General features: G+C 40.7%; 1 protein-coding gene across 3 annotated transcripts in view; it reads right to left on the bottom strand.

Moving 5' to 3' along the window:
- RASSF2 (Ras association domain family member 2) overlaps positions 1–13,922 on the bottom strand; it is a 228,946-nt gene that overhangs the window by 52,016 nt on the left and 163,008 nt on the right. For all 3 annotated transcript variants that reach the window (XM_044083102.1, XM_044083101.1, XM_044083103.1), the window contains one exon: positions 4,529–4,650. In XM_044083102.1, the coding sequence (XP_043939037.1) occupies positions 4,529–4,650 (122 nt within the window). The remainder of the gene's footprint in view (positions 1–4,528; positions 4,651–13,922) is intronic.

Raw genomic sequence — 13,922 nt, 5'->3', positions numbered from 1 at the left:
ATGACCTGCCAAGCCTGGTAATGCAGAGTGTCCTAGGCACAGCAGATGACAATGTACTACAAGAGATGCCTTGCCATGCCACCTTGCGTCGTAGCATAACCAGGGTACGGCAGAGGGCATGGGCATCCATGACCACACCTCCAGCGACACTTGCAGACATTGATGTCAGCCAGTATACACTCCACAGTGGCAGCTTTATCCTCTGTAGAAAGTCTGATATGGATGGGACTGACTTCTTAGTTCTACTTACTACATCACAGAATCTGACTGATCTGTGCAGGTCTGACATCATTCTTGGGGATGGCACCTTCCCCACACGGGCTGATAAATGTTGCCAGCTGTATACATTACATGGATGTATTGGCACCCCCACCTCAGCAAGGATCGTCCCCTTGGTGTACTGTCTCATGACACGGAAGTCAGAGTCTGCATACAACAATATGTGGGAGATACTGAAGGGTATGGCCGCAGAACAGGGATGCACCTTGGCTCCACAGTATATTATGACTGATTTTGAGAAGGCAGTGATCTGTGCCAGCTGTAAGGCATTCCCTAAGAGTATTCTGAAGGGGTGTCTATTCCATTTTGCACAGATCATTTGGCGCCAGATCCAGCATCACCACCTTGTGGTCCTCTATGGTATGGACACTGCTTTCTCAATTGCCATCTGCAAGCTGATTGCGTTGGCATTCCTACGGTTGGAAGATGTTGTCCCTGCATTTCTGGACATTGTGGCTACTTTACCAGACTGTGCTCAGCCTATTGGCATATTTCTGGACCATCATTATGTGCGGGGCAGACCACGCAAGTATGCATCCTGCTGCTCAGCACAGCAACGACTGCCATTGTCCTACCCTTTGAGGTTTTGGAATGTGTGTGATGTCTCTGACATGGACTTCCCATGGACAAATAACCAGGGGGAAGTATGGCATCGTCGACTGAAGGTGTGCAGCTGTCCGACCTTCTGTCTGTTCTGCAGCAGGAACAGAACCTGACAGATACCAGACGGGAGTGTCTTTTGAGGGGGATGCCTGTGACACCATGTAGGAAGGCTATTGTTGTAAGGGAGCGTCGCCTAAAGCAGATCTTGCAACATAAGTGTGACTACAGTGATGTGCAGGATTTACTCCATGCTGTGGCACATTTCTACAAGTTGTGATTATATTTGGGTTTAGTACGCACCAATCACTACACACATCACTTTACATTTTGTGTTAATAAAGGCTTTGCCCACAGCACACAGGTTTCACTTTACCACTTTCATGCCCACGTGGCATCCTATGCCCGCCACATGTTCCACTGACAGTTGCACATGGTGGCTTCTAGGGGTTGCAGAGTGTATCACTGTGGGGGTTTGTGTCTGCCACCTGTGGTTAGGGTGCAGGGGGTTCCTGTATTCCCACAGGGATTTGTCCGCAGGAATTTGTCACTGCAGCTAAACTGCTAACCTGCCATGTATCCACATCCAGCTGTCTCACAGGGGGGTGTCGCACTGCCTAGGTGCCTGAACCCGCCTTTGAGCCATGGATCATGGTACTAATAAGAAATCCACAAATCACAGCAGAGAATGCAAACAACACCATCCTGTCCCACACCAGAATCACTGCCAGATGTCTATTCATAGCTCTCAACCTTCCATTCCCAAAATAAGGAGCACCAGCCCTCATAATGTGGAACACATACTAACAGCTTACTAACAACTTCAACTAGAAAGGTCATAGGATGATTAAAGTATGCTGTTTTTACTTATAAAAAAGATACTTTAATGAATTAAAGTTATTCTTTTCTATTTACCATGGATATCAGTTAAAAAATTCCTAACACAAAATGTGTGTCAGACCCTTTCAATGTGGAACTTCGTGGAACATGAACTTTTTAAGGCCCCAAATGAGGTACGTTCCTCATAATGAGGTACACTTGAGAGGTGTGTCTATTCAGATTGTAGAATGCACACGTCTACTGTTTAGATGTTGATGGTGGTATCCTGCAGTAAGATCCCAAAACATGAAGTAAAATAACTTGTAGTGTTTGTCACACTACACATGTTGGTATGCAAACAGATATGGCCGGGAGAGACGTTTAAGAACAGGAAGTCCAACAGTCAGTGGCTGAGGAGGTACCTGTTGAGGAGTCCATGAAGGAGCTGACTTCAGGTGATGACCATGTGAGACAGAGGTGGGCACAGTATTCCATGGCATAAGCTAAGAGACAGAGTCTAGCTCACAATTATATGCCAGATTAAACATAGCATACAACAATAACAATGATGTATGCAATACTACAGCCAGGTTATGCTATACCCTGCAAGGACTGGCCACACTGTGCATCAAAGACAAGATACCCACATAAAAGAGTATCCATCATTAGATGACTGACCTTCTACAAAATTAATCTTAATCACATATTGTTTGCTCAAGCCAACACAGTCTGGTCCTAACTGGATTCTGTTGAAGTTTACATCTAAAAAAAAAAAAAAAAAAATCATTCCCTCCACCCATTTGCCACAATCATCCTCATTAATAAAATTCTCCACTCTGATTACAACCACTTTTCTTTTATCCCCAAAAACAATGATATTTGTCATTCTTGGGGACTTCAACTGTAACTTCTTGGGCCCCTTGTTTAAAAGGCATCTCTCACTTCTTAGCAGACTATAGCCTCATGTAAATCATTTCCCAACCCATAAGACCTAACATCAAATCTTAAAATCACTTGGCACTTGATCTCATAATCCTCAACATGCCCAGCTCCCTCTCCAATATCACTATTCTCTCTCAACCCTTAGTGACTACTGTCCCATAACTTTCTCCATCACAAACCAAGCCATACAAGTCCTGCATGTCCTTAATGTTTTCAGACCATAATCAGTAACAAACATTTCCAGGCTAAAAACATCTCCCTCTTTTTTCTCTTGGTCCAATGTCCTTACGCAAGATGACCCAATCACTGCTGTCAACTGCCTAACCACCATCTCACAACATCTGCAAGTCCACTTATTCAGAGAAATAACATGGTTGTTTAAACTCCAAACTCCCAACTGACTTTCCAAACATCTACTAAAAATCAGAGATGAAGTACAGTGTAACTGGAAATCTGACCACTCCAACATTCATTGCACCAAATACAGTTCCTTCAGAAACTTAACCAAACAATCCATTAGAAGGCACAAGACCTACCTACACACACTCACACACACTCACACACACACACACACACACACACACACACACACACACACACACACACAAACACACACACACAAACACACACACACACACACACACACACACACACAAAAAGGGCAAGTGCATCTTTTTCAAACCCCAAAGCAATTCTGCAAAGAGGTTAACCTAATCTCAAGCCATTCTCTGCTGCTACAAACTACAATCCCCACTTCATACAATGAAGGTAATGCAAGTAGGGTAACCAACGTATTCAAGTAACATTAACGTCATTTGTGATGTGGTGAATAAGAGCTGGCTAATACTCATGACGGACCCAAGTGTACGTTATGTGGTCGGACCCATCCACGATTCTCCTTTAAATACAATAAAACCCTGAAGCAACGTCTTTGTTATAGACAGAGCTATATAGACAGGGTGCATTCTGTAAGGAGAGGTACGTATACATGCAGATCATATAGTGCCTGTAGGTATATGTCGATGGTTACATCTGTCACACACCCTAGAACTATGAGAAAGATTGAGTTTAATTTTTATGTTGACTGCACAAATAAGAACATACTGTATTGGGTGCAGTGCACTGTATGTGAAGAGTTCTATACTGGGAAAACCAATCGAACGCTGAAAGAAAGAGTACTTGAGCATAATAATGATATGCGCAACAGGAAAGAAAGTAATGCGCTAGCCAAACGTGATGGAACCTGATGATACCCATCGTTTTAAGTTTTTGGTTCTGCATAAAGTTGGTACTAATATAAGAGGAGATGATATAGCTAATGAAACAGAATATATTGAGTTAAGATGGATTCTTGACCTGAGGGCTACTATATATCCAGGTCTGAAAAATGCTGCGTCTTTAAAACCTGCTATGAAGAGGAGAGGATTGCATCATTAATTGCACCATGTGACCTGACATCCCTTAATTGTATGGCTGGTTATCTGTATATAAGGTTTTAACTGTCTTTTATTTTTTCATGGTCTAAAGAAGTGGGTAAGTCGCAAAAGCGCTCACCAGTTTGTTCCGTGTACATCTACTGCTGTTATTAAAACTGTTTTAACTCAACTTCAGCCTTTTGTACGTCCGTTTTTGGAATGTTACAAAAGTAGCCAAAATTGAAAAGTATCTCTCATTCCAGCCATAAAATGGATAAAAGATAATCAGAGAAGCAGAAAAGAGAACATAAAGGCTACAGTCCTCTTCCTCAGAAGAAATGTGCTTACTTATTTTATTATAATCAACTGATTCACTAGTGAAAACAAAAATAGTGCCAAACAATAAGATGCAACCCAGAGTCCCAGAAATGTATAACAATTGTTAAAGAAAAACAGGACGCAACTCAACTTACATCATAGGTGACTTCTTCTTCTAAGTCCTTCTCCATCAGAAAGACTTTGGAAATTTGTTCACAGGGTCCCTGAAGTATCCGAACTGTAAGAGGGTAATCAGTGCACTTCAACTTATGTTTCTCTGAAATGGACAATACAGACACTCAGACTTAGTATTTCTTGCTTATGAATCAAGCACTTTTCTAGGAAGAACTTCGAGATGACAGACTTAAAACTACATTCTGTCGTGAGACATTCACTCACCACACCCACCATAACACGTAATTCTACAACATATCAGCAGTAGAAGCTCACTTGGAGGTCTGAGCACAACTCACATTTTCATTGCTCTTGAGGAGTTATTTTAAACTTTCTGGTCTCCGCATTTTTACAAACCAAGAATAAGGAACTTCGATGGAATAAAGCTAACAGATCAGCAGGCAGAGTAGCTTTTATAATTGAGGCATACTTGAATTGTACTTCGGTACAGATGCCACTGAATGTCTTCCACTCTCATATCAAATAACTATTCATATGTCTAAACCTTTGGTTACAATTGATGATAGAATATTTTGAATGATGCCGATTTGTAGTCTTATAGAATTGAAATACAGCCTATTTTTACATTAAACAGCCACATCTTGAGAAAAGCATGCAAAAAAGAACTATTTTTATTTTATTTAAATAGTGTTTATGCTGACTTACATTGGTTTTGACATATGTAGACAAAATGTTTCACTGACCAACTGTTGTTTCAAATATATTCAGAAACAAATACACCAAACACAGCCTCTACGGGACCAACAGCATCCCAGGCTGTCTTCTATACAGGCTAAAACATGAACTAGCATCACCATTATATGTACCCTTTTCAATCATAGTCTAACTATAGGCTTTGTCCCTGCAGAATGGAAAACAGCTACAGTTATTCCCCTTCACAAAGGTGGCCTAGCAACAGACCCAGATAAAGACCCATAAGCCTGTCCAGCCTCATCTGTAAGGCCATGGAACGTATTATTATGGACCTCATAAATAAAGACATAGGTGACCTCCGAACCCTGGATCCTACTCCACTTTGGCTTTGTGAAGGCCAGATCCTGCCTGTTAAATCTGGTGGATTTCTTTGAAAGTGTAACCAAGGCCACTGATTTGGGCAAATCTGTGCACGCAGCATATTTCGACTTGACAAAAGCTTTTGACACAATCCCACATTCAGGCATTACCGATAAACTTAGCAAACTGAATGTAAACCCCTTTGTTATAAGATGGGTTGCCAACTGGCTCACAAACTGGACACACACTATCAAAGTTGGTGACTCCACATCACCAGCAGACCTGTCACCAGTGGGGTGCCACAAGGGTCAGTGCTGGGCCCCCCCTAATGTTAGGTATATGCATCTCAGAACTTCAGGTCAAAACTAAAGGGTTGTGGCTGATCAAGTCTGCAGACGACTGCAAACTAGGTTCAATCACTGAATCCCCAGATGATGTCAGTATACTCCAGGAGGGTCTCATGCAGACCAACAACTGGTGTAATAGTCACGGTCTCAAACTGAATGCATAGAAATGCACCATCATTCCCTTTGGCACAATGTCCCTTCACTCTATGAAATCAACAACCATACCCCAAGTACCCATGAAGTGGTATGGGACCTGGGATCACAAGTTGACTGCGACCTTAACTTTGACCAGCATCTGTCTACTATAGTAAGGAAAGCTTTCTACATAGCACACATGATTAGTAAAGGCATTGCCTCAACAGCAAAAGAAGTTATAACCCCCCTATACTCGGCACTTATCCGGCCCATAATCGAGTATAATGCCCCATTCAGCATATACCATACTAAGCACTTGCAGCGAATAGGGAGACCTCAAGAGGTTTCTAAAAAAGAAGATCAAGGGGCTCCAGCATGTGCCTTACACAGACCGACTAAAGTCCCTGTCACTATATTCCGTATTGTATAGACGTCTTAGGGGAGACTAATGCCTGGCCTGTAGAGCAATTGAAGACCCAAACCTAATGAACTTACTGCATATCTGTAAATTAAACGGGACTAGGGCTACCCATTCCAGGGATCTAAATATGGCCTGTAACTTAAATAGGACATGCTGGAGGAACAGATTTATCTCCCAGCGACTGCCACATCTTTGGAACAGTCTACCTATTCTTGTGAAACAGAGCACCTCTATGGCACTGTTCAAGAGGAACATGGACGAGTGGATGGGGCACCATAAATTCTTACCGGGGATAGCGCCCACAACCCTCCTGGACATGGGCAGTCATTACTAAATGCAATCTTTGGTACTGACTAACATCTTTATGGTCTTACATTGGAATGAAATGGATAGGCTTAAATGACCTCTGGTTTGATAGCCTAGTAATCTTCTATGATCCTATGATCCTAATAAAGAAGAGTGCTTTTAATGAAACCGACTTCATCAAGCTAGCAAATGCAACAGTTTCAACTGTTACTCTCATCTGGTCTCTGATCTATTATGCAAATGTGGGTGGGGGAAAAACTGTGCACATTAAGAAGCAAGCCCACCTACCCAGCAACCCACTCAAAAAAAGTTACATGACAATATATCTATTTCAAAGTACTGAATGGCTGAATCCAATATGATTGAGACCATATGATCAACAATTCAGTACTTTGACAAAAAACACAAACCCATACAACACCTGCAAACAGAAACAATGCTTTTGAGAAAGGGTAATCCCCCACACCCATACCCCCGCAATTATATATACCAACTCCAAGATTGCACTACACTGGGAAAAATGGCAAATTCCCTGTTCTTCACTGTACTATGATCTCAGTAAGAAAGGTTCAATGGACTGAACTGTCGATCATACGGTCTTGACCATATTGGTTTCGGCAATTCAGCTGTTTGATACTTTGAAACAGACCCCTGACCAGTACTTTCCTCTTCTGATAAGAGTATGGCTTGGCTCCAAGAACAGTGAATGAGTAAGATGACAAGCTAAGTGCTTCAGTCCTAATTCTAACTGGATTACATGACCTAACAGCTGAAAATGGTTTTACCATCACTGCTTCCACAGAAGACTTAAAGGTTCACTTCCCAAAAGAGCTATCTTACTCTGTGACCCTGAGCAGAGTATAAGACCTCTACAATCTGATCCATATCCACGTTATAAAATTGAATGAAAACTGGACTCTGAATCTCATTTAAGCCACTCAGTAAAACAAGACACAGTACTTCATGATTAATTCAGAGCTGATGACTGTCAGTCAGGTTACATGCACATAGCACATGTTGAATTTACCACTCTAGACCTGCACGCAAACAGTACTATGTTAACTGGCAATGACTGATTTAACAGTATAACAAGCAGTAAATGATAAATTGCTTAATCAATTACTGGTATTATTTAAATGTGAATAGTTATGATTCTAAAGACTTTGCTAATTTCTTCCTGACCTGTGTATGCTGTATATAGTAAGAGAGCTTCGCTCTACCCTAATCTATGTAATTTCTAGCAAATAATATTTTAAAACAATGATAAAACATTACTGCACCTCTTATTATCCATATTATTATTTTGAAATCCAAGAAGTTTTGTGATGCTGCATTTATGAAGTTGTCATTTTAAATCACTGAAGCTGTAACAGGAGAGTGATATCTCATCACTCATAACATGAGTAGGTACTCTGAAGACCACCCATTTCCCAGCTCTGCGTAATGACCGCTATCCCAATCACCACCTCAGCTCACTGCATTATACAACTTTATATCATATTTTACTGTGGTATTGCACTATGGGCGGCCACGGTGGTGCAGTGGTTAGCATTGCCGCCTCACAGCAAGAGGTTCTCCGGTTCGATCCTCGGCTGGGGTGCCTTCTGTGCGGAGTCTGCATGTCCTCCCTGTGGTTGCGTGGGTTTCCTCCGGGTGCTCCGGTTTCCTCCCACTTCCCAAAGACATGCTGCAGGTGGATTGGGCACTCTAAATTGTCCCTAGGTGTGCGTGTGAGTGTGCCTTCTGTGGAAGGTTGGGCGCCGGGCTGGCAACTCGACACCGTAAAACTCCACTGCCATTCAATGTGCGGACAAGGTGATCCGCTGTGGCGACCCCTAACCGGGAAAAGCCGAAAGAAGAAGAAGACTGTGGTATTGCACTATGGCAAGGTTCAGATAAGTTGTACCTTATCCACGGAGATGGCAGTTACATCATGAAGTAATAGCCCAAATGGCTAAAGGACAGCCTCAGCATCACAGATAAATATACAAAACATACCCACAACCATGTCAGTGGTATATCACTGTTAAACAACAGAATTATTTAAAAAAATACATTTCTTATGTTTTATGAAATAATGCCATTGTAAAGTCGATTCATTTTCACCTCTCTACTCTGATGGACATCAGAGGAGATGCGAGAGACATATGCTCCACATGCACATACCCATAAGCATGGCACAGCAAAGTCAGTGCACCATTATAATAGGGTTTTGTTACTGCTAGTTTAACAGCTACAGCTTACAAGAGAAAGCACTGGAGGGAAGCACAGATACTAAGACACTTAAGAGTAACAGCAAGTCTAGATTTGAATTTGGAAAAGTTATTTTTACATTAGGGGCGCATTTTAGCTTACTTTTACAGCCACAATGGAGATTTTAAATGGCATCTCTTTTCTGGACTTTTTTTGCTGGCCCTTCAATTTCTACTCCTTTGCAGCTATGAGTCTCATTGCTATGATATACATATATATATTTTTTTTAATTTTCCCTTTAGAGTACAATGCAGGCCCATCAGCAGATGAACTTTGTCATTCCACAATAATAATTATACCGCAGATCGCAAAAATCCATTAGTCCATTAAGGAGTGTAATAAAGATAAAATGTATTATAACCCAACTGGAACAAGGCCCAGCAAATGGAAATGGTCCTCTGTAAAGTGGCACCACGAAGTGCAAGAAATAGAACTTAAAAAAGCACATATAAACATAATGAAGAGTCATTTGGAAATTCCAGTGGACATCAATTCTACATCAGCACCCACACATCTGAAAATAAATGCTGTTATTCACCTTTTTGCACAGCTAACTAAATGCTGTTGTACAGTGTGTGGCTTTATTTGTTAGAATTAAGAATTGTTAGAATTAAGTAGTACACAAAAATCCTAAGAACCTGTATGTACAATGAAACTTCAAAAGGTCATGAACTACACTGTTAAACTATAAAAATGTGAAGTAGTTAATAAAAACCAGACCTTAATAAACTGTTAGCACTAACAATAAATCACACCACTACTCCAATACTGCAGTGTGTCAGTGAGACATCATTATGTATAACACACACAAACACACATCCCCAACATACATACACTTGGATCCACTACAGAGAGCATAATGTCCTTTTATCATACTGGATGAGTCAAACTCATCAAAAAATAAATATGATGGAAATGTAGGTTACAGTAATTACAAGGCATTTCTGCTTTTTGTCAACTATTCTTCTAATCACAGAAGAGGTCAACAAAATTCTCCAACCACTGCTAATTGTGAAGGCTTTACAAATCAAAAGAGAAGATAAGATGAAAATGCACTACAGAATCCAATTCTGTAACACTAGCATTAGACTCTGTATGGTTTGCCATTGTATCTTATCCTACATTATCTGTAAACTTTGCAAATCTATTTACAACATAAGCATTCTACCTTGTCCAGACATTCAATCTTATTAGTTGTGCAGAATGTAATACTGCACTACTTGTTGTATTTATCCATGGGAAAGCTTTCATAGCTTTTATGTAGATTATTTATTGACTGTGCTACTCAGTGCGCACCACTGAGCAATACCGCGCAGTGGCAGTTACCGTTGGTGGTTATAGACACAAAGTCCCACGAGAGATAAATTTTCCCTTAGTCAACTACTTGTGTTCCATCTGAGATTTCTCACTGTTGTGCTTCACTGCCTGAAGAGACAGTCAGCTGAGCCTCTGAGACACCAATACAAGTCTCACCCACTAAGCCTCTCACAGTTTAGAACTTTTATTAGTCCTTCAGCCATACCCTGGTCCTTCTATTCTTCTCCCTGTTACTGACCACAGTCTATACCTAGTATCATGGATCGACAGTTTCCCACAGTTTCTCCAGCCAATCTGGTCGACACAGGCATCCTAAAGCAGTACAGCTACTGCCTCATGTACACCGACAATCCATCACTTCAGTCACACAAATTCAATATGTGAGAAATGCATCTATATTAAGAATCTAGAATCTATGCTCTCTCACTCACATATCACCACATCAGATACTAAGGGGATTGCCAGTTCACCAACTGTACCAACCACATGCACAACATCTAAAGCCACATATGCGGAGTTACTCACCAGAAGCCTACCTAAAGACCAGAGACCTCCCAAACATAAACACGCCTCACATAACTCTCTATCAGTTGAACACAGTACATAACAAGCCCCAAAGGCAAAAGACAAAATCTAACATTTTGATCCTAGGTGACTCCATTGTGAGACACACAGCTGTCCCACTCACCAAGCTGGATAAGGAAAACGTCACAGTCAACTGCCTATCAGGTGCCAGGATCTGCCACATTACAAACACACACACGTCTTTCAACAGGTACTGTTATGACTCTTGTTATAGTCCATGTTAGTGTGAACGACCTGAGACATAACTCTCTGGACTGTATAAGAGAGAGACATGACCAAACTCTCTGAATATGTGTCCCAGGTGGGTATCTCCCTAGCCTTAAGCAACATTCTACCTTCATCCAGGACGGTGCCACAATACAGACAAAAAATAATTGACTTCATCAATTGGCTTAGTTTCTGGTTTCATTCCAATGGGATCCAGTACCTGTAAGCCTGGGATGATGTGGTTGATAGACTATGTTGCATTGCCAGAGATGGTCTTCACAAGTCACCTCTTGGCTTTCTGTTACTGGTTAAGGCACTTGCTTCCCCCATTGCCTTTTTTCAGGCAATGTCACAACAGCAAAATTCACGATGTAAAATATCCTTGAAAAACAACCTCAAGGTTATGCTGCTAAACAATAGGGTCTATATCACTTAATCGAAGACACAAATCTTTGAATACGAATTCATCGAACCCTAAACATCGAAATGCTACAATAGCGAATGGCCAAAACCACAAATTTTTTCCAAGGGAAAAAAATCACGTGGCCATACAAACAACACAAACACTTCAAATGTAATTTAAGTGGGGGGCTTTGCCCCCCACAACCCTGCTAACTAAATATACCAACTCCGAGATTGCTCAATGTTGGAGTAAAGGGAAACTCAGAGAACGGCCAACTACATTTCTTTCTCTAGGAAAAAATTTGCAGTTTTTATCATTCGATGTTTAGGGTTCAATGAATTCATATTCCAAGATTTGTGTCTTCGATTAAGTGATATAGACCCTAAACACTAGAAGTCTTAATCTGAAACTGCAATCACTGGAAGCATTCCTCACTTTGGAAGATGCGGAAATATGTGCAGTCACAGACACTTGTTTAAAAGCTGCGGAGAGCACCCTGGCCATGCCAGGTTATAATGCCTTGCTTGTGTTTAGACCACAAAATGAATGCTTGAGAAAGGAGGAGGACTATCAGTTTTCCTCAAAGATAAATACACCTCTAGATTGGTTAAACAGAAATATTCCCTAGAGTTACTCCAAGTACAAATATCTGTAGGATAGACCGCCCCTCCAAGCTATCATCAGTTACAGGTCCCCCTCCATGAACCATAATATTTAGACTGCTAATTGGATCTACTCAAGTCACGCAAAATACAACCAAACACTTTGGTTATGGGTGACTAACTACCCGTCCAGAAATTGGGTAAATTAAACTTGTACTGGCACACTCACCCAAAGGTTCTTAGACTTCCTTAACTCCATTTCCTTGGAACAGATAGTTGGTACCCCCACAAGGGGCCCAAACATGCTTGATCTAGTACTCACTAATATGGGAGATCGGTGTACCACCACAAGTGTGCGGCCCTCCCTGCTGAAGTCTTATCATAAATCAGTCTCATTCGAAGTAATGATTGCTTCACATCCAACACCAAAGAACTTGTGATAAAAAACTTCTCCAAAGCCAATTAGTCTCTTAAGAGATGTTACTAACAGCTTCAAAGCTCCTGCCCCCACTGACGGTAAGGGCACCTATACTGGGATATACATTGATGCTCTGTATAAACGTCTGTACAATTGTACTGACTCAGCCATACCTGATACGATTAAAGCAAGATCCTCTAGAAACCGCAAGCCTGCCTGGTGGACATCTGAAATAAACAAGCTGTACAACAAGAAGAAAAAAATTGCTGTCTATGAACATGAACTAGAAGTGCTCTCTTCTCAGTTTGAACAAACAAATAAGACCTCTAAAGGTAACTACAAATCGAAATTAGGATCCCTGGCTAAGGATAACCATAAGGCATTCTTTAGCTACATCCAAAACCATAAAGGAAAAGCCCAGACTTGCGCTGAACTTGCAGTGAATGGTACCACATATATTGAACCTGTAGAAATAGCCAACTTACTAGCAGACAAGTTCAGTGAAAACTTTCCCCCATCGCTGCCACATATACCATAAAACATTCCTACCACCTATTCTCCACCTAGTAACTCTGAAGAGCAGGTCTTAACCACTCTCTCCAAAGCCAAAAACACAGTCTCTATGGGACCTAATAAATTTAGAGTGTCCCTACTAGTGACATTGACAGTTATTGTAATATTATTAAGAAACATCGGAACATTTTAAATGCCATTCCTAGCTCTGTGAACATCTTTGGTAATACTCTATTATTTTCTTTTAGGAATAATAAATCACTTAAACAGCATCTCTGTTACAAATCTATGCATTCCACTAGACCAATTTCTAATAGAATAGGCACTTTCTCATGTAGAAACTGTTCTGCTTGCAAGTACATCTATAGTCATGCTTTTTACACGCATCCCACTTGTCATTTTAAAATCTCCTTGCATCACTATGCTGACTGCAAAACTGAAAATGTTATTTACTTTGCTTTCTGCCAAATTTGTCATGCATATTATGCAGGGAAGACTAATAGGTCATTTAAAGATAGAATTTTGGATCATAATAGAGACATTAGAAATAAAAAGGCAACTAATGCATTAGCTACTCATGTTATGCATACGGATTCATCACGTTTTTAAATTTCTAGTTTTACAAATCACTGATAATACTATTAGAGGTGGTGATTTAGAAAATTGTACTGAAGCCGCTAAACAAAAATGGATTCTTTTACTTAATGCAGAAAAATGTCCAGGCTTAAATAATGAGTCTTCCCTGAAACCTTTTTTAAAAGCACGACCTCTTAAACACAAGTATTAAACATGTATTATATAATTTGTGAAATATTTATGACTATTTCATAGACTTTTAAACATATATTTATTCA

The sequence above is a fragment of the Protopterus annectens genome, chromosome 9.part0, assembly GCF_019279795.1.
Source record: "Protopterus annectens isolate FY-2018-M chromosome 9.part0, PAN1.0, whole genome shotgun sequence".
Classification (NCBI taxonomy): Eukaryota; Metazoa; Chordata; order Ceratodontiformes; family Protopteridae; genus Protopterus; species Protopterus annectens.
This window is presented reverse-complemented; position numbering and strand designations above follow the sequence as displayed.